This window comes from Lagenorhynchus albirostris, chromosome 11, assembly GCF_949774975.1.
Source record: "Lagenorhynchus albirostris chromosome 11, mLagAlb1.1, whole genome shotgun sequence".
In the NCBI taxonomy this organism is placed as follows: domain Eukaryota; kingdom Metazoa; phylum Chordata; class Mammalia; order Artiodactyla; family Delphinidae; genus Lagenorhynchus; species Lagenorhynchus albirostris.
In genome coordinates, this window is record NC_083105.1 from 79,963,751 (window position 1) to 79,989,078 (window position 25,328).

The window sequence follows — 25,328 nt, forward strand, 5'->3', positions numbered from 1 at the left end:
GGGATTGCCAAATCCATTTATTTCTGTTATTGCATTTCCCAGATTCTCCCAAAATGTCAATACTCTTTCAAAGCAAGCATCTGCTTTCAGTTTAAATGATGTGTCATGAGATTGTACACAGGAATCCAGAAAGTTTTCTAAATTGACAAACTTAACCGGTCCTTAATTACTAAAAGAAAATGTGCTGAATTTTCTAAAAATTGCTTTTAGAAAATTTGCTTTTTCTAACTATCTGTCAGTGAGACCGATCCAGGAAAGTGAGATGAGGCAAATGTTGTTACTTAACACACGAGAAAAACAGCCCCACTGCTGTATAACCAAAGGGAAAATTCCCTGGGAAACTACAAATGTTGAATGCCGAAATTTGCATATTATGAACAAGATCTAATTTCTACTTAATGCTTCTCTTATGAATTCAATGAGGAAGATGTTATTGGTCCCAGGGACTCCTTCTCAGGAAGTTTAGCCTTTTGGAAATTCCTGGGGGAGACTTAAGGGAGCAGAGTTTTGCTTGCAGAATATTAGGAGATTTTTACTTCTGTTGATGCCTATATGGCTAACACCGGCACTAAGACTTGGATGCACAAAAGCGGGCATTCACCACAGAGCTTCTACGAGAGAGAAAACTGCCTCTTCCAATTACAGCGTCACCCTCCAGGCACCTCCACTGCAGCCTCCCCACATCACCTGGCGTCCAGAAGTATCGCCCATCCGGGCAAATCAACCAGCCACTGTGACCCTTCTCTTTGGCTCCGATTGTTCCAGAAAGTCTTCTTTCTCCTTTTACCTTTCCTCATCCTGTTACATTTTAGTCTTATATCAAGGAACAACTGATCAGGCAGACCCCACATAGTAACCAGGGCAGAGTTTCTAAAGCAGAGGCTGAAGACCACCCTCACCAGAATCACCTGAGGGGCTTTCTAAGATTTTTAAGAATAATGATTCCTTGGCCCTGCCTCAGACCTACTGAATCTTATGAAGCCTGGGATCCTACATTTTATCAAACACTGAATGATTCTTAAGCACTAAAATTTGAGAACAGTTGATCTAAGGAAAAAGTGAAGATAGAATATTTTAGGTCATGGAGGATTGTCGATCATCGGCTGGTGACTTTCTTCGGCAGATGAAGACATTCAGGGTGCAGAGAGGCAATAAATATTTCCTAACCCAGGAGCGCTTCACTCCTCCCTGCTTCTCCCATCTACCCAGGGATCTCTAATAGTTCCCTCAGTGTCTGCTGAATCCTTCACAGAAGCTCAGACAGACCTCAGTGTCCTGAGTGTGACATGAGTTTCCGGAGGATCTCAGAGTGTTCCTTTCTGTGACTCCAGACAAAAGGTGTGCCCGTGCCTAATTGGACGGGGGATGTACTGAGGCTTCATTTTGTCAATTTATTCACCTGTTATGAGCTACGTACTTCAAGCTTTTTCTCTGGAATTCAGAAAAACAACCTGTGGACTTGGTTACCTGTATCACATGCTTGGTGAATTCAGAGGAAGATGTTATTTTCATATTTTCCCCCTTTTGAATTGACTTGTCAATTCAGTCTAAATGGCTAACAGAGTATTCCTATATAGAGGGGGCTTACATTGATAATGGGCTTTGGATTTCACTGAACTGCCTGTTATAGAGCCAAAAGAATGCATTAGGGAGTTTTAATACTGTCTAATGCTGGCCCAGGGGTGATCTGTACTGCCAGAATACAAAGGTAATTCCCATTATTAAGAATTTTGTAAAGTCTATTTGAAATTTTCTGCCTCTCTTGTTATTCCTTTTTACATGGAAATAACTGCTTAAAACTTTCTTTTCTAAGAAGCTTTCCTGGCGTGGCTGAAAAAGAGGTTCAAAATTGCTCCTGATTCTTTCTTGCTTAAATATTCACCTTTAGCCATCACCCCTGCAAAATGAAGACCTACTCCTTTGTGTGGCTCTAATAGCAGCTGAGTGGATTCTGAACTATCAGTCTGCCGTTTAGGCCTCCTCAGCTTGACATTTGCCTTAGAATGAGGTTTTTAGGGGTTTTGACTCTGCTTATTACTGGGTTATTTTACATTTAGTGCAGTGCTATTCAGTTGTGTATTTTTTGTTTGTTTGTTTGTTTGTTTTTGCGGTACGTGGGCCTCTCACCGTTGTGGCCTCTCCCGTTGCGGAGCACAGGCTCCTGACGCGCAGGCTCGGTGGCCATGGCTCACGGGCACAGCCGCTCCGCAGCATGTGGGATCTTCCCGGACCAGGGCACGAACCCGCGTCCCCTGCATCGGCAGGCGGACTCTCAACCACTGCGCCACCAGGGAAGCCCTCAGTTGTGTATTTAATGATGATTTTTACACCCCAAATCCATTATGGTATAAGACCAGGCACAGGAAAAATCACTCTAACATCTAACTTAAATTTCTCATGAATAATTTGAAATGTGAAAGTACTGATATATTACTTTAGAAGGAATTTCAAAAACACCACATTTTTAAAAGTGTGTGTGTGAGGGGGAGGTGACTTCCCTGGTGGCGCAGTGGTTAAGAATCTGCCTGCCGATGCAGGGGAAACAGGTTCAAGCCCTGGTCCAGGAAGATCCCACATACCGCAGAGCAGCTAAGCCCGTGCACCACACTACTGAGCCCGCGCTCTAGAGCCCGCGAGCCGCAACTACTGGAGCCCATGCTCCGCAGCAAGAGTAGCCCGCGTAAGAAGCCCACGCACAGCAATGAAGAGTAGCCCGCGCTCGCGGCAACTAGAGGAAGCCCGCGCACAGCAACGAAGACCCAGCGCAGCCAAAAAAAAACAAATTAATTAATTAAAAATAAACAAATAAAAGTGGGGGGGGAATATAGGTTTTAATGGGTGATTTTAGAAACATTAAATGAGCTACTAAAAGCCAAAATATATAATACCTACTGTGTGCCAGAGACGCAGGGCGGACGATTTGCCTAAGGGAGTACAGTTAGGAAATAGTGGAGATGGAGTCATAACCCAGTCATTCTGGCTTTTGAATCTGTGCTTTTAGCTACTCTTCAGAGTTAAGCTGGAGAAGCTGCTTAACAGTGCCTGCTAAATAAGAAGTGCTCAATGAATGGAAGCTATACTTGTAATTTTCTTATGAGTCTAAGGCTTGAGATGCTTCTCTTTTTCTAGGATCACTTCTACAATATTGAAAAAGCTGTAGAAACAGAAATATAAAATAGATAAATATATCATTCTCCTCTGTTATTTAAAAAGAAAGCTTATTTAAGGAGATTTACGAAGATCTAGTAATAAAGAAAATATTAAAACCATGGTTTTAAAAAAATAATTTAGCGATTATTGAATTTCTATTTACGCAGATCACTGTACTAGTCTCTGGGATAAAAGAAGTAAGATTAATAAGATATGGGTCCTGCCTATGAAAGAGCTTACAACTTAGTAATGGTCACAGACAGAGCACATGACATTTAACAGAGTGGATGCAGAAAGGCCAATCATGGCCTGGTGATGGAACACGTGAGAGTTGAAGTTGCATATTCGAATCCTAGTGGTATAGTAGCTGTGTGGTCAGGGCAAATCGTGTGAGCTCTCCAAATCTCAGGTTTTTATTTTTGTTGGGGTGGTGGTTGCTAGTATTGTTTTCTAAATCTTTATAATGGAGATAATTTTGCATAATTCATAATGCTTAATGGGAATTAAATAATGCAAAGGAATCACTTAACTCTGTCTTTAGCAGAGAGTAAATGTTCAGCAGACAACTACTGTGAAACCTGAAGCTTTAAAAACCTACCTGTGTGACGCCCTCACTGATAGACTCCCACCCCCCCGCTGAAGGCACTGGGGCAGCCCTTCAGGTGCTGTGCCAGGGCCTTGCAGAAGCCCAGTGGGCTCAAGCCCAGTTACTGCTCAGAATGTTGAGCTGAAGAACAAAGGGCAGCTGCCCCCTTGGAGGCCAGAACAAGGCTTTTAATAGCGATTCCCCTATCTTTTCTTCTTAATGGAGGCTCAAAAAGGAAATCAAACTTTAAGAAAGGTAGCATCTATATGGTTTTTGATTGTGTTGCATGGTTAGGAGCTCTGATAAGGGGATCATCAGAGCTATTAAAAGACCCAACCTCAGAACACTAAGGCCTTTACAAAAGCACCTCAAGTGATTTTAAACCTACAGTGAGGGCAGAGAAGCAGTGGAGTACTGATCTCTTAGGTTCTGTAGAATAGATACCAAAGGCCACTCAATCTGGCGGGACTAGTACCACTCGTCCACACCACTGGGTACGTTTGGAACATTGGTCAGGACCATACTATAGAGGGTTTTAAACTAAGAGTCTATCTGTAAGCAGTAGGGCATTAATGAAGATTTTTATATAAGGGAATGTGTTGAGAGCAGTGCTCTAGAAAAAAATGTATCTTTTAGTTGTCTGTAAATAGAAGGAGGAGAAAGAGGGAACTAGAAACAGGGTGTGAACTAAGCTGTTAGCAAGCACAACTCAGTAAGATGCACTCTAGGCTGCAATAATCCAATAGAATTGTAGGAATATTGCCCTTGTTTTTGAATATGGGATAATTAGCAAAGAAACATGGGCCATAATGCAGATATGAAAGGATGCTATTGAATTCAGAAACAGGTTGCAATGAAGTTCAATTCTCACGTGGTAATTCCGTTACTATATGGCCAAGGAAGGTTCTATTTAGGTGATTATTTGCTGTAAGTTATTGTGTCAAAACCACACCAATTTCATAAACTCCTACCAAAGGGTGAGCAAAAGAGAAACCACGGAAGAAATATACCTTCCCTGCTATTCCTCTTCCTTTCAGAAACATAAACAGCAACAATAAATTTACCACTTATCCATTTCTTGGGCTTTCTTAAAAAAACATTTAAAAATATCTGTCAACTTGGCATGTGCCTGACCCCTATTGGGCTCTAATGACTTTCAAAGGCTCCCAGGGAAAAGCAGAGTCATCCAAGAGTGCAGAGCTAAGAGGAAAAATCTCATCTGCCCCAGTTTTTGCATCTCGTAATAGTTACATACCATGTGAAATTACATGATGAGATGTTTTTTGAAAGTATATCAGTCAGGGACTTACCTGGTGGCACAGTGGTTAAGAATCCACCTGCCAATGCAGGGGACACGGGTTCCATCCCTGATCCGTGAAGATCCCACATGCTGCGGAGCAGCTAAGCCCGTGCACCACAGCTACTGAGGCTGCACTCTAGAGCCTGCAAGCCACAACTAATGAGCCCGCGTGCCTACAGCTACTGAAGCCCGCACACCTAGAGCCCATGCACCGCACCAAAGAGTAGCCCCTACTCGCCACAATTAGAGAAAGCCCACACACAGCAATGAAGACCCAACACAGCCAAAAATAAATAAATTTATTTTTTTAAAAAAAGTATATCAAGTCAGTCTCTCAAGAGATTAATAGAGGTACAGTTTTTCATAAAGAATTTGAGTTCCCTGTACATAACTTTGATGCTAACTTTTCCAATATGTCACATGAATGTGAATGGACAACCTCAAGTATTTAGATTCACTCACTGTAGTAAGTGGTAATTAACCTCACTGAGTTTATATATGAAAGATTAAGCTGTCATTCTAACTGATGTGAGTCATAACAAATGAAAATCATTAACTCTTTGCTATCAAATTGTTGTGGCTTTTTCTCTGCTGATTTTAAAGAATATCCAAGCTAAATTATGTCCTGAGGGGCTTAATTTTCAGACTCAGTTTCCTAAATCTATATCTTCCTTTGGATTTTGGGAAAATTTCCAAATTAATGTTAATAAAGATTTATGAAATCCTTGGAGGAAGACTTCTTCTAACCATGAAACCAATAGTTAAATTACCAGGATTAAAAGTAAGTTTTCATAAAAATAGAACTACCATATGATATAGCAATCCCACTACTGGGCGTATACCATGAGAAAACCATAATTCAAAAAGAGACATGTACCACAATGTACATTGCAGCACTATTTACAATAGCCAGGTCATGGAAGCAACCTAAGTGTCCATCGACAGGTGAATGGATAAAGAAGATGTGGCACATATATACAATGAAATATTACTCAGCCATAAAAAGAAACGAAATTGAGGGTTTTGTAGTGAGGTGGATGGACCTAGAGTCTGTCATACAGAGTGAAGTAAGTCAGAATGAGAAAAACAAATACTAACAAATACTATATATGTATGCTAACACAAATATATGGAATCTAAAAAAAAAAAAGGTTCTTATGAACCTAGGGGCAGGACAGGAATAAAGACGCAGATGTAGAGAATGGACTTGAGGACATGGGGAGGGGGAAGGGTAAGCTGGGACGAAGTGAGAGAGTGGCATTGACATATATACACTACCAAATGTAAAATAGATAGCTAGTGGGAAGCAGCAGCATAGCACAGGGAGATCAGCTTAGTGCTTTGTGACGACCTAGAGGGGTGGGATAGGGAGGGTGGGAGGGAGGCACAAGACAGAGGGGATATGGGGATATATGTATATGTATAGCTGATTCACTTTGTTATACAGCAGAAACTAGCACAACATTGTAAAGCAATTACAAGATGTTAAAAAAAAAAGCAGTTTTCATTTAAAAACATGTGCCCATGAAAGAATTACTTCAAGGTATATTTTAGAAACGCAAGCATATGTAAACATAGTGGTCTTCCATAGAGTTTTACAGACACTCTGAATGTCAACTAAATGAATGAATTGACAAGAAAGCAGCACCGAGAGAGCTATAATGCCAGTTTCTTATAACCGCACCACTTTAAAGCCACATCCCAAAGATGAGCCACTTAACGACACAGATGTTACACCTTGATATCAAGGGCAGGACTGTGTATTGAGAGGAGCCAGAGTTTGAGTTAGCTATACCCCATTAAGGAGAGGATAGTGTGGACAGCCACCTCCCCTGGGAAACAGCTAACGCAATGACAAATGTTTTCACGTTTGCTACATTGAATAGTGTATTGAATGCAAGAGAGACATTGAATGCAATGCCTCTGCTGGAAACATGACCTTTTTTTCAAGGTCTGTGAGAGGAGACTGTCTTCTACGTAAAATCGTCTTGTAACCTGTTGCTTCTAGTAATTGGAACTCAAACGTATGGAGTCAATACTAGTTTTCCCCTATAGATCTTCATCCTGCAGAGCCTGAAGCCCTACACAGGGGTTCTATATAGCAGGAGCTACTCTCAGCTGCCTTTGATAGTTCAGGGAGCCGTGCTACTAAAATCTCAATGTGAGTACAAATTACCTGAGAATCTTTTTAACATTCAGGGTCTGATTCTTTAGGTCCAGATGGGGCCTGAGACTCTGTACTGCTAACCAGCTCCTAGGTGATGTTGATGATTACTGGTCCATGGTTCACACTTCGGGCATCAAGCTCATAGGAGGTGGATTTCTAAGTAGTTAGAATAAGCAAGTATAGTGTGATGGAAGAGCACCAGATCTTGACTCAGAACACTAGTTATGGAAATATGATGAGTCACTTGACTTTTCTGAATCCAAATTTTTCTCATTAGAAAAATGAGCATAATAGGACAGTAATACCTGCTGCCTGGGATTGCTGTGAGAATTAAATTAATGATGTTATATGAAAATTGACCAGAGCATTTGGTACATATTCATTGTTGAATAAATGATTGTTGACCCTACGTAGTAAAAACATAAGCACACAGTTCAGTATTGGTAACTCATGAAGTTGGGGGACCCTTAGGCTGTGTGCCCTCCATAGTTCCAATGGTTCTATTCTTCATTCCACCTCTTTTGCCAATTACAATGTCTAGCATTTAGCAAGTGGTCAGTGTATGTGGAATTGTATTGATGGCAAAGTTGATCACTGCCAGCGTACATTTTTGACTTCAGGGATACTGATATCAGGCTAATGACACAGTGTTTCCCCATGACACTAACAGGAAAGAGAACTTTCGCCCAAAATAGTGGTAACAACTTTGAAGCCTTGAGTTCTCTTTAAATAAAAAATGTAATCACTGGGGGCTTCCCTGGTGGCGCAGTGGTTGAGAGTCCGCCTGCCGATGCAGGGGACACGGGTTCGTGCCCCAGTCCGGGAAGATCCCACATGCCGCGGAGCGGCTGTGCCCGTGAGCCATGGCCACTGAGCCTGCGCGTCCAGAGTCTGTGCTCCACAACGGGAGAGGCCATGACAGTGTGAGAGGCCCATGTACCGCAGGGAAAAAAAAAAAAATGTAATCACTGGGAGAAGACTAAAATGAAATCATCAGCCCGATTTTTAATAAAAATATGAGGATAAAAGAGCTGATCATTCTTTGCCAGCCAGTAGTCACAGTATCTTCTGATTTCACAAATTATGTGTAAAAGTATCTCTCTTGATAGAAAAGCAAAGATGAGCGTGGGAAGTTTGGCTGGCTTGTTGCTGATAGGTAGCTCAGACCCCATTAGGAGCCAGCCTGCAGAGGTACAGTTAGTACTGCAGGGGTTCAAACCATCCTCCACATGGTTGAAAACTGGCTCCCATGCCACCCAGGTCATGTGCCCAAAATTGCTCCTCTGAAGGTCAAACTTTCTGCTTAATAAACTTGTACATTTTTAAATAAAACTCTCAAGAGCACACGGCGAGAAATGGAAGGTAGAGAAATCAGTGAATAACCTGCAGTGTCATTTATATCTTAACATCTCTTCCCACTGAGAATTCAGAGACAGAAACTTATTAGCACCTGGAGGAAGTCTAATGTAATTCATTTGCAGTAAAATCAGAGTGAATCCGTTAATCTTTGCTAAAAGAAATGAGATTTTCAAGTCTAATCAGAGGATTTAAAGTTTTATTAAAAGGTGTTCTTTTTTACCCTCTTATAACCTATAGGTCTCAGGAGAAAAAGGAAGAGGCTATCATCTTACTGAAAGATTCCATTAAATATGGTCCCGAGTTTGCAGATGCATATTCAAGCTTAGCTTCATTACTGGCTGAGCAGGTAATTGTTACCATTTAGTTTCACATAATATTTTTAAATGTTTCTGTTGAATATATAAATTAATATTACCCAGATTTTTATATGTATCATTTAACTTGTAAGCTCATATTAGACAACTGATCTCTATGTCAGTTTTCTTCTTGATAGAAATTACAAACCTAGTTTTCTCACTCCAGTATTCTTTGTGTATGTAGGTGGCCTCTAGACAAAGATGGTCCATTATATAGGCCATTGCTATATTCTCCATCACTTTGGGACAAAATCTAACAAGAACAATACATGGTATTTGCTGGTTTTATTACTACTCACTTATATTTTTCTGGGGAATTGCTAATGGTCTAAGATCTCTGAACCCATTATGGAACCAATTACCAATAATCTTATAGATCCTATGTCTTATAACTGTTAGAAGATCACAGAGTCTTGTAGGACAGGCTCCTAAGAGAGAACATTTCTCACGGCGTAAAGCAGAGGGGTATTTTGATTCCCCCTCATTCTTCTCACTGTGTCTAAACCATTTGATCCCACTTTCGGTGTCCTGGATGCATGCCCCCTGCTGTGGGGAAAACAAATATAAGTTGTCTTCTCTAAATTGACGATATAGTTTCGTTGACACACATAAGTGCCCACAATAGAAGGTAGATTCTGCTATCCACACAATTGCCAGATTGTCTTTAAAATTAAACTTAACACCTTTGAAAGATGCCCTGCAGCATTGGCTTAAATATAATGAATGATTTGATGCTGCATGTCAGGTACAGAGGGGTGCAATTTGCGTTTCAAAAACTTTGGAGGTTTCACCAGGAAACAAAATTAGGACACTCAATGAATATTTAAGTGTCAGAAATGATAAGTCTAGTTGTCTTACTCTAATATTCTCCATATAGTGTAGGTGGGCTTTAGACAAAAGCCTGTGTCTGTAGTGGATGATTTTTTTTTTTGCGGTACACGGGCCTCTCACTGTTGTGGCCTCTCCCGTTGCAGAGCACAGGCTCCGGACGCGCAGGCCCAGCGGCCATGGCTCACGGGCCCCGCCGCTCCGCGGCATGTGGGATCTTCCCGGACCGGGGCCCGAACCCCATCGCCTGCATCGGCAGGCGGACTCTCAACCACTGCGCCACCAGGGAAGCCCTGTAGTGGGTGATTTTAATACCTGTTTTAGCACAATGTTTAAGCTGAAGTGACGATCGCCGTGTTTTATGGTATACACGGCAGTCCTCAGCTGCCTTTGGCTTGTGTTGAAGCAGACACAGTGGGAGTTTCCTGAAGAAAAGATTGATTCCATCATTATTCTCTTTTCTCACCTCATCCTGGCTCCTTCATTTTCATAGGAAGACCCTCCCTGCCTCTGCCTGGTTGGGTGTCTTGCAGCTACTCAGACAAGCCGCACACAAAGTTAGGGCCTTTGCGCTAACTGTGCCTTTTGCCTGCAACACTGTTCTGCCAGACGTCAGAGTTCCTTCCTCGTCTCATGCTGGTTTCTGCCCACGTAGTTCCGTATCAGAGGGCTGTCTGTGATTACCCTTTCAAAATAACTCCCTCACTGCCCCACATGTTTCTCTGTCTCCTGGCCCTGGCTGACTTCTCCCCAGAGCATTTATCACCGTCTAACATACATCTATTTGCCTGTGATCTTTCTCCCACCACTAGAATATTTCCGTGAGCCAGTCTCCATGAGAATGGCTGTCTCTTTTACTCAAGGCTTTCCCCCCACGTCTGTCACGTTGTATGCAAGCAGTAAATACTGAGTGAATAAATGAATGGATATGAACTGAAGACCATGTAGCTCCTGCAATCCAGTACGTGATCTAGATTTTACTCATATTTGACGTAGGGCTGGGCATGTGGGCCACCATGCTGTTTCATAACGGAACTGCGCCTCACGTCGTGCCCTTGTCCTTCACTGAGGGACAGTGTGAGGACAGCCAGGTGAAACTACTCCTTCTAACTGCAGGGTTGGGGCGGGGTTGAGGCCAACACCTGTTACATGGTTCACTGGCTTCTGAATGAGGACTCGAGGGAGAAATTTCTGTCATGTCTCAGTATTAGGAATGGCCAGCCTTCTCCTGAATTACACGTTTTTTGCTTTATTTTTAATCTAATGCATGAAGGACCTTACAAATGCTAAGAAAATCAGTTCTAGTTTCATCCCCCTTGGGCCCCCCTCCGACTAACCGCCACCTGGATGGGATAGGCTGCTTTTCTGTGGGCGCTGCTTGTACTTGGTTTATCATTTTTCTTAATAATTTATTTTATTCAATTTGTGCTCTATATTTTTGAAAGCTGCCTCGGTTTCTCTGTAAGTGAATAAATAAAGCATTGCATTGAGTTCCCAGTCATATCTTTTTTCACAACTTGGCGGGACAGATAGTGAACACTGAAGCGCTCTTCTTGATGCAAATTACCCTGAAGGTAAATGACAAAGTCACTCACCTAATACCAGTGACGACACGGTGTGTTGTTTTGGGGGAGCTCTTTACAGACATTCACACAGTTCCATCTTCCTATAGTGCCGTCTTTTCTTTCTCTCCTTCTAAATCATCCTCATATATCAAGATTCAGTTCAACTTTCACGTCCTCCGCCAACACTCATCCACCTCCCCGTCACATGGGAGTTGTTAGATTTTCCTCGGAGCTCCTGTGACATCTTTGGGAACATGCATCAACTCACAAACCAATCATATATTTTTATGTCTTGAATTAACATCTGAACTATAGTTTAAACAGTTTGTCAGGCTTATTTTTCCTCACAAGACTGCAAGTTTTATAAGAAAAGCCTTGTCTTCCTTGTATGCCTGTTCCTTCTCTAGGGCTCAGGGTACTTCACTGTATAAAGCAGGTGGGTATTCATACAGCATCTCTGGACTTAATGCACTTGGGAGGTCAGTTCCCCTGTGCTGTGCTATTAGGAGCATTTGACAGTGAACAGGGTGGCAGCCTGATTGTAGACCCCACTTCATAGTACAGACTATGTACAGACCCCACTTCCTTGCCTGTACAGACTCTGGTGAGGAGTGCTTTACCTCTCTGAGCCTCAGTTTCCAAATCTGAAAATTGATAGCTATATGGGTCTAACATTTTAAGAGTGTCTAAAACTATCCCTGTAACACCAAGTGCTAATGAATATTTTCATGAATAACTTAAGGCTCCACTTTAATTAGTGCTATGGTTTCTATACAAATAAAACATTAACATGTTAATATTGTGAAAAGCAATTTGTTTTAGTAAATACTGTATCCAAAAGTTTCAAGTTGTATTCCTTTTCTAAACTGATGAACTCCAAATTCATGAAAAGTTACTTTTTTTTGTTTGTTTAATTTATTTATTTATTTATTTTTGGCTGCTTTGGGTCTTCATTGCTGAGCGCGGGCTTTTCACTAGTTGCAGCACCCAGGCTTCTCATGGCGGTGGCTTCTCTTGTTGCGGAGCACGGGCTCTAGGCGCGTGGGCTTCAGTAGTTATGGCACGCAGCCTCAGTAGTTGTGGCGCACGGGCTTAGTTGCTCCGTGGCATGTGGGCTCTTCCCGGACCAGGGCTCAAACCCGTGTCCCCTGCATTGGCAGATGGATTCTTAACCACGCGCCACCAGGGAAGCCCTAAAACAATACTTTGAATCATTTCCTAATGATAGATTCCTAGAAGTTGAATTCCCATATCAAAGAGTATCAGCATTTCATGACTTTTGAGATGTGTTACTAAACTGCTTTCTAAAAGAGTGGTACCAATACGCTGTGCCACCAGCAGTGTGCAGCCTCTAAGTCTTGAATGTTAGCGGAACATTTAAATGGAAATAGCATGTGGACAGATGACAGTGGGAGAGATCAGGGCTAAAGATAGATTTAGGACTTCAAATAAATGAGTCCATATTATGAGTAGGTAATCCCTCCGAGGGGAAAATGAAGAGTAGTGTGGGGAGGAAAACCTTCAAGAATTTTTAACCTTCTCATTTTGTAGATAAAAATATGAGGTGCACAGAACTAAGTACTGCTCAGGGTCATACAAATAACTAGTGTCAGGACCAAGACTGGAGCCTGGTAACTCGATTCCTTCCCCACTGCTCTTTCACTGTATGATGCTGGGGTCCCATGATTGGACTGTGGTAATGGGGCTGTAGTTAATGAGGTTAGGTATACAAGGGGCCAGGTGGGAGGGGGGAAGAAAAATGATAGAGGAAACCTCATAACATGAGTTGTCATAGATGTTAGATACATAAAAGGATCCAGAATAAATTTGCCCCTCTGTGTCTACTGCAGCATAGAAGTCAAGAAGACAGGACAGAAAATAAACTCTTAGATTTGAAGTCCGGATGGTCTCTGGCTTACTAGCCTCTTTTGGTTTTCTATTAGCATCCAGAACTGGCCGCACTCCAGCTTCACAGATAGGATTTTAAACATTTACAAGCCCACCATCATTTTTAACTAGCCTACTCTTGCCATAGATTATATAGCTTGCATTACACTAGCAGTAAAGGAAATGAAGTTAACATAATGACTTGATCCACTGTACATTATTGCTAGCCCCAGGTTTATAGCCTATTGAAAAACTCAATTAATTAATTTGATAACACTTAAAATATTTTTCTTTTATATATTTTGGGATATGACTTCACCTGATACAAGAATGAAAAGAAAATTGGAACAGTAAAATATAAGTTAGAAGTATAGATCAAAAATAAGAGAGGTCCACGGTCAGTGTTTCTTCTTTGACAAGTGCCGTCTTTTGGGTCGATTCAGGCACATATACCATCGCATTTGTGGTCAGGTCACCTTGCGCTGAACCTTACCGTAATAATTTACTGATTAAATTATTCAGCACATATTTATTGAACATTTAGGTATCACCAAGTATTAGAAATTGCTGAAGTAGCAAGGTATGGGCCTCAACTCATGGAACTTAGAGTCTAAAAGGTAAGGATACTCTTAAGTGAAGAATTACCACCCTTTCCCCAATGTCTAACCCAGTTGTGACAAAAGGGCAAAGAGAGAATAGAGTACCAGTGAGAATGTTATAGGGACCTAACCTAATACAGGGAGCAGTGAGCGCTGGCCAAAGAGTGATATTTAGTCTGATACCTTAAGAACTTATAGATATCAACAAGATTAAATTATTAGGAAAAGCTTTCTGGCTACAGGAATTAGACCACCTGAGGGCTGTCGGGTGGGGAACAGTACTATCCCTTCCTCCTATGGGAGGAAAGTCATGTGCCTGAAAGTGCAGAGAATGAGGACAAAAGGGCATGAGAAGAGTTTGGAGATGGAGAAAGCTGCAATTCTATGTAAATTTAGCTTCCCCTCACTCTTCCTGGTCTCTTGACAGTGTGACACAGCTGTGGTCGCTTACACTTGTCATAGTGTTTGCTCTTTAGCTTTTATTTTATGATTCTTGGCATTTCTTCTTTAAAGTGATCATTTCTTTCTTTCTTAAATTGTCACAGGGTGATATTGATCACAGCCTGCTGGGCGATGAGAAAATTCAGGATTAGAAATACCTAACATGTCCTTGGTGAGGAGGAATGCCAAGTTAATTGATTCATTTCAGTTGAATGAGAAAGAGAATTAGACTTCAAATGTTGGCGGCACGTTTCTCCTAAACGTCCATGTCAATGACTGATGGGGGAAGAACTGTTTTGTAAGGAAAGTAAAAGCAAAGGAAAGGATGAGAAAGCAGGCATCTTTGCTTTATGTTTTGAGCCGCTGTGTCTTAAAGAGTTGCTTAGCAAAGGCATTGACATGAGTTTAAACATTCAGTTGTCCTACACTTCCCAGGTTTGTAATAGTCATTTGGCTAATGGGGAGATACACGATAGCTCTGTGTGCTCGTATCATTGGCCAGAGTGAAAGTACTTATGGAAAGCAGCTCAGACGCATGGCCATGATGTCAGAGCACAACCTTCCAGCCCCATCTCTGTAGGTCTTTCACCACTTTGGAACATCACACCCTATATCTGCCATACAGTAAGAACTTATGTTACAGGCCATTCATTACGCCAGTGGTTCACAAAGGGTTGACCGGGGACGCCTGAGGTCCAAGAAGGCCTGTGCAGTTTTTATAATACTAACAAGTAATTTGCCTTTTTTTACTCTCATTCTCTCCCCAGTGTACAGTGGTTCTTCAGAGGCTACATGATATATTCACAGTCATGAAAAGAGTATGAAAATATTCTCCCCTTTCCAACTAAATGTCTGTGTGAGACCAGGTTTCTTCACATACTTCAACTAAAAAACATATAGAAACAGATTAGTACAAAAATAGATACAAGAACCCAGCTGTCTTCTATCAAGCCAGACATTTAAAAGACTTGGAAAAATAGATAATAATGCCACTATTCTCACTATTTTTTTTGGCTTTGGAAAATATAGTTATTTTCTTATAAATGTGTTATGTTTTTTTATTATTCTCAATAAATAATAAATATTAGTTTATTTATTAGTTTATTAAATAAAAATTTCTCAGCTTCATTCCTGTTATGGTACACATTGATAGATGTAAACCACATAAACAAAGCTCTTTGGGGTCCTCAGTACATTTTAGAGTGTAAACCAAGAAGTTTGAAGATTGCTGCATTGAGCCCATGTCCCTTTGTCCTCCTGGTTGCTGCAACTTGAACTATAAGAAATCTTTTCCAAGTGTATCAGTTGGCCCAAGAGAATAAATGACAGTCAAACGTCCTTTTTCAGATCTACTTTTCGCTTTCTCTTCCTTGAGGTAAAAAACATGCCATATCGGTAATTACAGCATGTAAAACATGGAGATGTTGATGGTGTTTTCTCTATCCCGCGAGGCCCATTTCATTTCCACCCCACTGAAAATGCTTTTGAGCCTTGGAGAGAAGCCCACGGCTGCGTGCTGCCCATTTTTAACCATTGCCCTCGAAGGCCGATTCCATGTTGAGGCAGCGGTTGGTTGGGGACTCTGGTGACAGTATTATTTGTCAGAACCGTTCTCTGGGTCACAAGCATTTTTAATTAAAGTTGTCCTATCAATAGCTCGTATTCATTTCCTCTGGATCTCACAAATCAGTAGAGACTGGGAGTGATCCGCTTAGGTCAGGACATCTAGCCAGATGAGGTAAATGAAATTGAACTTCAGGGATTAAGGATACTCCTTTTTAAGATAAATGCATTGCCCTTCCAGAGAAGGTGGAATTTGTTTTAAATAAACATCTGGAAGGTATTTGTCTCCTGCAGTGGTGGTCCCTTTAGTTTTTTAATAAGTGGAGTTAATCATTCTTTGAAATTTACAGTCAAATGAAAGGACAAGAAAGATAGACATTGAAAACATTTGTCATAGAGCCAGAGTCTTGAGACTGTCCTTGGGGGTTACCGAAGGTATGGGACGTGATTCCTTGCTCTAGACATGGATGGTCTTTTAAATCCCATTACTTCTTTGCACTTTGAAAATTGCATTCCTGTGGAGACCCAGCTCATAAACCCCAAAATGGGTTTTAGATGAAAAAGGTGATCTCTTTGCCTATTCTGGAGCAACAAGAATGTGGGGAAAAGGTAAAATTAAGTCAGGTATAAGAGTAATTGCACTTGAAAACTGTGGTATCTGACTTTAGCAAGTTAGAATGTGAGGACGTCAATTTTATTCCTTTCAGGAAAAACACCTTTCAACTCTCCCACAGTTTGGTTATAAGGATGTTTTAAAGATCTCAAGTAGCTGCAGATTTTTTTCATGCATATCTTCGTATTACACAGCTGCTGGTGTTAATGGTAGCCAGTGTTTCCAGGCATTTGGTTTATGACAGTTGCAGAGAATCTGTCTATATAAACACCAGTCTGGGTATCACTCCTGGTTGCCTTCCAAGAACCTTGTGCTTCTCCTTTTGTGACACTGTCACCGTATATCACAGTGTCTCCTTGCCTGAATCCCTCTCCGTTGTCTTTGTGGGCAGGATTGTCTGTCTCACCCACTCTTCTGTCTCCATTATATACTTGACATGTGGGAGGTGCTATTACTTATACCACTGGGAGATAGATGCCAAAGACATGGGGCTGAATAAAACAAAATACATCTATTTAAGGAGCTCAAAGACAAATGAACTAAGGAATACAACTCAATGTAAGCAGTGTAGTAAAGAGGTAAATACAGATGCTCTGGAGCTCAGGTGCCCTGGCGTTGTTACTGAGGCCACGTCAGGCATCACAACCCTGTCCACGTGGCATTTTAGCCTACAGTTTCAAATTCCTTTCCCATCAAATCTCTTTAGTTAACTCCATATGAGAAAAAAATAACTAACTTGAGTGTTCTTCCTTTTAATTTTTCTTAATCATCTTCTGATATGGAGGTCAATAAACAATTTCTTAGAGGCAACCAGAAAAAAAAATACCCTGGCTAATCCTAAACTAGTTAATCAGTTCCTAAAAATCTTGAGTTTCTTGTGTTACCATTTGACCAGTGTTAGTGTTTGACACTAATGCCATCTGTTTTTAAATGTGCTCATGAAATACTACTCGTAGTAGTAGTAATAAGAGTAGAGGCTGGGCTTCCCTGGTGGTGCAGTGGTTGAGAGTCTGCCTGCCGATGCAGGGGACACGGGTTCGTGCCCCGGTCTGGGAAGATCCCACATGCCGTGGAGCGGCTGGGCCCATGAGCCATGGCTGCTGAGCCTGCGCGTCCAGAGCCTGTGCTCCGCAACGTGAGAGGCCGTAACAGTGAGAGGCCCGCGTACCGCAAAAAAAAAAAAAAAAGAATAGAGGCTAACATGACAAAGTGCTGACTATTTGCTAGGCATTGTTTTCAGGGCTTCACCTGTTTTAATCCATTTAATCCTCAGAACAACCCTCTGAAATAGGTACTATTTTTATCCCTTTGTTACACTTGGGTACATAGAGGGGAAGTAAGGTCACAAGGACAGTAAATGGTGGGGTTGGGATTCCAATCCATGTAGCCAAGCACTGGCAGCCCAATTCTTTTTTTTAAAATTTTATTAAAGTATAGTTGATTTATAATGTTGTGTTAATTTCTGCTGTACAGTTATACATATATATACATTCTTTTTTTATATATTCTTTTCCATTATGGTTTATCATAGAACATTGAGTATAGTTCTCTGTGCTCTACAGTAGGACCTTGTTGTTTATCCATCCTGTATACAATAGTTTGCCTCTGCTGATCCCAAACTCCCATTCCTTCCCTTCCCTACCCCCTCCCCCTGCCTTGGCAGCCAAAAGTCTGTTCTCAATGTCTGTGAGTCTGTTTCTGTTTTGTAGTTTTGTTCATTTGTGTTGTATTTTAGATTCCACATACAAGTGATATCATATGGTATTTGTCCTTCTCTTTCTGACTTACTTCCCTTGGTATGATAATCTCTAGGTCCATCCATGTTGCTGTAAATGGCATTATTCCATTCTTTTTGAAGGCTGAGTAATATTCCATTATATATTTTATATATATATTATATATATATATATATATATACACACACACACACTACATCTTCTTTATCTATTCATCTGTTGATGGGCATTTAGGTTGTTTTCATGTCTTGGCTATTGTAAATAGTGCTGCTATGAACATAGGGGTGCATGTATCTTTTTTTTAAAATAAAGTTATTTATTTTATTTATTTATTTTTGGCTGCATTGGGTCTTCGTTGCTGCACGCGGGCTTTCTCTAGCTGTGGCGAGCGGGGGCTACTCTTCGTTGCGGTGCACGGGCTTCTCATTCCTTCTCTTGCTGCAGAGCACGGGCTCTAGGCGTGCAGGTTTCAGTAGTTGTGGCACACGGGCTCAGTAGTTGTGGCTCGCGGGCTCTAGAGTGCAGGCTTAGTAGTTGTGGCTCACGGGCTCTAGAGTGCAGGCTTAGTAGTTGTGGCACACAGGCTTAGTTGCTCGGCGGCATGTGTGATCCTCCCAGACCAGGGCTTGAACCCACATCCCCTGCACTGGTAGATGGATTCTTAACCACTGCACCACCAGGGAAGCCCCAGCATGTATCTTTTTGAATTATAGTTTTGTCTGGATATATGCCCAGGAGTGGGATTGCTGGATCATATGGCAGCTCTGTTTTTAGTTTTATGAGGAACCTCCATACAGCAGCCCAATTCTTTTTTTTTTTTTTTTTTTTTTTGCGGCACGCGGGCCTCTCACCGCTGTGGCCTCTCCCGTCGCGGAGCACAGGCTCCGGACGCGCAGGCCCAGCGGCCACAGCTCACAGGCGCAGCCGCTCCGCGGCACGTGGGATCCTCCCGGACCGGGGCACGAACCCGCGTCCCCTGCACTGGCAGGCGGACTCTCAACCACTGCGCCACCAGGGAAGCCCACAGCAGCCCAATTCTTAATTACTATGCCATGCTTTCTATAGCAATTACAGAAAACATGTGCTGAATGAATGCGTAAATGAATACATATGCAATGGTACTCTCTATTACTTCGATTGGAGTCTTAGGTAATTTGTGTCTTGCCCGTCTCCATTTAATACACACGCATGCACACTCACCAATTTGCTAGATCTACAGTGGGTGATACCTTCAGAAAGTTTTTCTTTTCTTCAGTAGATTGAAAGAAGACATTTTGGGATTTTTCCTTCATCTCTAATTTTCTTTTGAGTTTGACAGTTTGTTGAGCTTGGCAACTGGAAAACACACTTTTAGAAACATGGAAATCCATTTTTGCTAGACTATGGATTTGTAATTCAAATAAGAGGAATTTGCCAAATTCAAACCATACTTTGTTCCCTAAATGGTACTTAAATATGTGGATTTGAAGAGATGGCATTGGTCATTCCACAGGAGTCAAGTGTCTTCGCCTTTCTGAGTCAAATCAGATTTAGGCTTCTTGGCTTATTGCTAAGCACTCAGGGCATTTTTATTGAGAAGCTCAAGGTGTCAGGTCTGAGAAGAATGATGCTGTACATTCTCTTTTCATGTGTCTGGTTGAATGCTTAGTAGTAGTAACTTCTGATAAAATTATGGACGGTGTCCATGATCAGAGCACATGAAAGGAAAAGTTGCTTTGTGATTTATGCCAAACCATTGCCTTTCACCTGACCTTCATAGCCGTACTAGGAAACTAGGAAATGGTTTACTTGTGAGTAATTGTTAGAACCTGGGTGATTTCATTTCATTTGATTCATTAATTAGGTGTTACCTTATACATTGTAAAAGAAAGCGTGACATGACAATCTCAGATGGTTGTGGAAAATGTGCCTAAAAACGAATTCAGAATTATTGAAGTATGTTAAAGTGGATTGTTAGAGTAGAAGAGCAAAACAACTAGAAAAAGATCCCCTGAGGCTGTGGCAATTGATCTGGGCCTTGCCACAAAGGGAGGAGTTGGAGGTGTGCCTTTGAGGGGCCCTATATTCCTGTTGGAGGGAACAGCTCAGAGGTGGAAAGGGCGGGGTGATATGGGAAGTAACGAATGGTCTGGTGAACTACAGAAATATTTAGAGTAAAGAAAGGATAAGGCAAACCACTCCCATAATCAACATCAGCCTCCCCTCCCACTTCCTTCCCCAAAACCTCCCCAAATAAATCATACAATATAGGTAAGAGAGCTAGCTATGCACATGCAGCTGTGTCAAATAGCCAGGCCTCCCTATCTCCCAGTGAGATTGCCACCTCGGAAGGCATTCCTATATGAATGGATCACACGTATTTTCGTCCAGAGAGTTACTGGGGTGGAGGGCATCCCATTCAAATATCCATTTTGAGGCTTTTTCCAACGGTAGGGCTAATCCTTCCAGATACTGCTTCTTAGTAAACGTCAGCTGGTTTGCGCTGAAGGAGCTAAACACAAGTATGAGTCTTTGGTATGGGTGCAGTTGGCACTGACTTTAATTCAAAGTACATAGTGTTTGGACTTCCCTGGTGGTGCAGTGGTTGAGAGTCCGCCTGCCGATGCAGGGGACATGGGTTCGTGCCCCGGTCTGGGAAGATCCCACATGCCGCGGAGCGGCTGGGCCCATGAGCCATGGCCGCTGAGCCTGCGCGTCCGGAGCCTGTGCTCCGCAACGGGAGAGGCCACAACAGTGAGAGGCCCGCGTACCGCAAAAAAAAAAAAAAAAAAACATAGTGTTTGATCTTGGCACCTGTTGCATAACAGATGCTCAGTAAATTATTTTCTGCTCTTCCCACCTCCATTATTCAGTTTATTGTTGATTTTTTAAAAAAACTTTCTCATGTGTTTTTCTTTGTTCTCTTTTAAAGGAGAGGTTTAAGGAAGCTGAGGAAATATACCAGGCTGGAATAAAGAACTGCCCAGATAGCTCAGACTTACACAACAACTATGGAGTTTTCCTAGTTGATACTGGTAAGCGAGATTAAAGAGAACCTGTTCTGTGGAGATGAGATAATATTATCTATCAAGCTAAATGGCAACCACGCCAATAATGCCTCAAAAGTAGAACTCACTGGGCTTGGCAGGAAGCTCACACCGTTGACAGTCACATTGTACTTTGGGGCTGTCATTTCTCTAAATCTTCAAGCTCAATTCAGTAAAATCTGCTGGTTCTTATAATCAGATTGCTAAGAAAATCTCCCCAGGTGGCAGGAAGTGGCCTTGATGATTTAATGAACAACAGTCTCCTTTGAATAGCATTTATACAAGTTTATAAATCTATGATGATGAACTGTTCTCTACAATGATGCAGAACCTGCCTCTGAATCCATTTACTGGCAGATGGTAAATACTTTTCTACAGCCGATTAAAAAGTCTTAAATTGTTTCATTGTTCTTTATGTGATACATACTATAGAAAATGTACCATTATAATTGATAGAGTACCCTTATAGGACAGGTGCTATATAAAATACACTTTACCTTATTTAATGTAAAACTTTACTGGACAGGAATTCTGTTTTCTTTATGGTTTGTACCCCACATACTGTTAGCATGTTATGAATACTTGTAAAGAACGAAAAGATGCTTGAATTTAATACAAAAACACTGCTTTGTTCTCATTGACTATTAGACTACCTGCCCTGCGATAAAATTCGATTTTAATTATTCTGTCCATATGAAATGCTCAAAAGGGTTTTTATTTTCTAGGATATTTGAAGCCCTTCTGTTTCTTAGGACATAAATTTACATTCTGATACACCTAGGAAACATCCCTTATTTTCACATGTAAAATTGTTTCTTAGTGCCACCTGCTGGTTCTTTGGCAACATAATAATAAATTAGGTATCAAAGATTAAAAACAAACAAAAAATTGAAAAGACCACCTGTTGGCCTGATCTAGCCCTCTTCCTTCTACTTCAACAACAAAATATCCCACCCCAACTCCCAGCCCCCGAAAATCTCACTGACCACCCTCTATATTTTCCTACCACTCCCACTGTATTCTGTTTTTATACTACTGAAATTCTCCCTATCATGACCTATACATAGACCTCTACGTACGTAGTCGTTTTTGGCACCTCCTAGTCAAACTTGCATTCAAAGAAGGTAGACTTGAGAAGATGTCTGTGTGGGTAATAAACATTCCATTGCCATGTAGGGCTTCAGACTTGTCCACAATTCATTCACTTACATATAATTTCACTAGGAAGCTTCTTTGGGGAACCTTATCATACTAGAGAGACTTGATGGTAGTTCTGACCTTTATTCTCACTTCCCCTGGGATTTTTGTCAAGTTTCTTAATGTTTTTGCACTTTAGAGCCTGTATCTGTAAAGTGATAATATTTTTTTAATATCTTTTAAATCCCAAGAGGCAACTAAGTGCTATCCAAAGGCAGCTAAATAGGATCAAAATACCTGCAAAAATCATGAGATCATTTAATTAGTGTTTTAAAATATACAATGCATTGCACAAATGCAAGGTGATATTATTTTTATTTTTAAAGTTCCATTCAATACATACCCTCTAAACAAAGATGTATGATTTAAAAAGAGATTTTCAAAATACAGAAGATGCCTGCTTATTTAAAGCAGTGCCTCAATCACTAGGTTGTGTATAGTAATTGTGACAGACCCTCAGAAATTGCTTCAGGACAGTTTTCTTTCTATAACAGCCCATTCCACTTTTTGTATAATGAGAAGCAACAATATCTTACATAAATGCCAATCATTGATAATCTCAAAACATCATATTAACTAAGGCAGTGGCCAGAAACCAGTTTGACTAAAATAATACATTTAATAAAAGAAACAGGTTTTAGTTTTTACTGCTTTTTTACTACTAATTTCTTTGGAAGTGAAAATGAATAGTGAAATGGTCCAAAGTTAGGCAGTGGCAAGGAGAAGCCAAAATGTGAGCTAATTTACAAACTGAATAATTGGTGGTATGGCTGTAGGAAAAAAAGATCATCAGAAGAGAAATTAAAGAGGCCATGTGTTTAGGGACTTCCCTGGTGGCACAGTGCTTAAGAATCAGCCTGCCAGTGCAGGGGACATGGGTTCAATCCCTGATCCGGGAAGATCCCACATTCCGTGGAGTGACTAAGTCCGTGCACCACAACTACTGAGCCTGTGCTCTAGAGCCCGTGAGCCACAACTACTGAGCCCACGCTCCTAGAACCCGTGCTCCACAACCAGAAGCCACCGCAATGTGAAGCCCGTGCACCGCAACCAGGGAAAGCCCGCATGCAGCAACAAAGACCCAATGCAGCCAAAAAAAAAAAAAAAGTCTGTGTGTTTTATAATTGAGGCATGTTCTGCTCTTACCAACCTACCACCTGTTGATTACAGGCTCTCCAGAGAAGGCAGTGACCCATTACCAACAGGCCATCAGACTTAGCCCGAGCCATCATGTAGCCATGGTGAACCTGGGGAGACTCTACAGGTCACTGGGAGACAACAGCGTGGCTGAAGAATGGTACAAACGGTAAAGTTCCTGTTTTTCACTTTGTAAGTCATCCTAAGACCTCTGCAATTGGCCATCAAATTCTTAGTTATTTGGAACAGATGCTTTCAGAATACTAGCAAATTTTGCCAATGCAGGCAATACAGATTCTCCTCTCCAAAGAGAACAGTACAATAAATGGCACTTTGGGGATAAATGATATCCCACTTAATGACTTTTTTGCCTGCTGGTTAAAGCATAGTGCTAAACCAAGGTTGGAATTTAATTCCCATTTTAGTTAGTCCATTGTTTTCTGTTGAAGCTAAGGACTACACCCAAACCACAAATAGAAATTTCGAAAATGGATACAGATGAAAAACTGTGCATACATCAAAACAAGTCTATCACCATAGATGGGAAAGATCCTTGGGGCTCAGTTTACGTATTGGTGGGTCACTAGAGACATGCTTATAGTCAGAGGCTGGCACTGTGATCTTTTTTTAACATTCTTCTTGATATAAAAACAACAACCATGTGGGAGCAGAGTCTCAAACCGGGTACGGTGGTCCCTAAATCTAAGTTTCAACCTTTGGAGATGTACCTGTTAGAAGAAAATTGTCCATTTGTTTTCTCAAAATTCAGCGCCTTGCAGGTGACACGCAAAGCTGAGATATTATCACCGTTGGGAGCTCTATATTACAACACTGGCAGATATGAAGAGGCTTTGCAGATTTACCGGGAAGCTGCATCCCTTCAGCCTTCCCAAAGGGAACTCCGCCTGGCACTGGTGAGCAGATGGACAAAAGAAAGGAAATGGAGTAGGAAATACACTCATGGCATGCAATACAGGGAGCTGTAGTCAGTATGCCTCAAAATGGGAACTAGAACACTATACTATATCCATTTAATGAATATTCATATAACCAATGTTAGAGCCATTCACCAAACACATGGACCCTAAAAATGCTATTAAGTTTTTGTTTTGAAATAATTTCAAACTTACAAAAATTTGCAAGCATTTTAAATAACTCCCATATACTCTTTCACCCAGATGGATGCATTTTTAGCACTTTGATGCATTTGTTTATCATCCTTTCATGTATGTATGTATGTGTATATGTACACATATGTATGTGCATATTTAGGTATGTGCATGTACATACTATTAATACATGATATTTTGTCTTGAGCCATCTGAGAATTAGAGATCTCATACCCTTTATTTCTAAATACTTCAGCAAATAGTTCCTAAGAACAAGGACATTGTCTAACCTAACCACAGTACAACTATCAAATTCAGGAAAATTAATATCAACAATATTTTTTATTTCAATTTTTGGATCATTACTCTTCCTTTCCCTTAGATTTTCAGTAAAACAAACTTGTTATCTTATTATAAACACAGTGTTCTGTTGAAACCATAGGAAAAAATTTCTCTTGACATAGTCAACTTTTTTAAAAAGGCACAAGTCACTGAATGGCTTTGATGTTCCTGCCATTCACACACAAATGCATGCACATGCCTAAATAAAGAAACAAACAACATAAACTCTGGTAAGTCAGCCTTCTCTGTGAGTCACAAAGCGATTCTGAGCACTTTTGTGGGAAGTGTTTCCTGAATGCTTTATTTGATAAAGAGTGCTTTATTTGATAAGGTGATAGCCAAGTACCTTCTAAGCCAAAGTCACTGT

The 25,328-nt window shown here is 41.1% G+C and overlaps 1 protein-coding gene across 6 annotated transcripts in view; it reads left to right on the top strand.

Annotated features, from left to right (window-relative positions):
* Positions 1-25,328, top strand: part of TMTC1 (transmembrane O-mannosyltransferase targeting cadherins 1) — a 264,710-nt gene that overhangs the window by 223,015 nt on the left and 16,367 nt on the right. For all 6 annotated transcript variants that reach the window (XM_060166630.1, XM_060166633.1, XM_060166634.1 and 3 more), the window contains 4 exons: positions 8,800-8,908; positions 21,062-21,164; positions 23,544-23,679; positions 24,280-24,424. In XM_060166630.1, the coding sequence (XP_060022613.1) occupies positions 8,800-8,908; positions 21,062-21,164; positions 23,544-23,679; positions 24,280-24,424 (493 nt within the window). The remainder of the gene's footprint in view (positions 1-8,799; positions 8,909-21,061; positions 21,165-23,543; positions 23,680-24,279; positions 24,425-25,328) is intronic.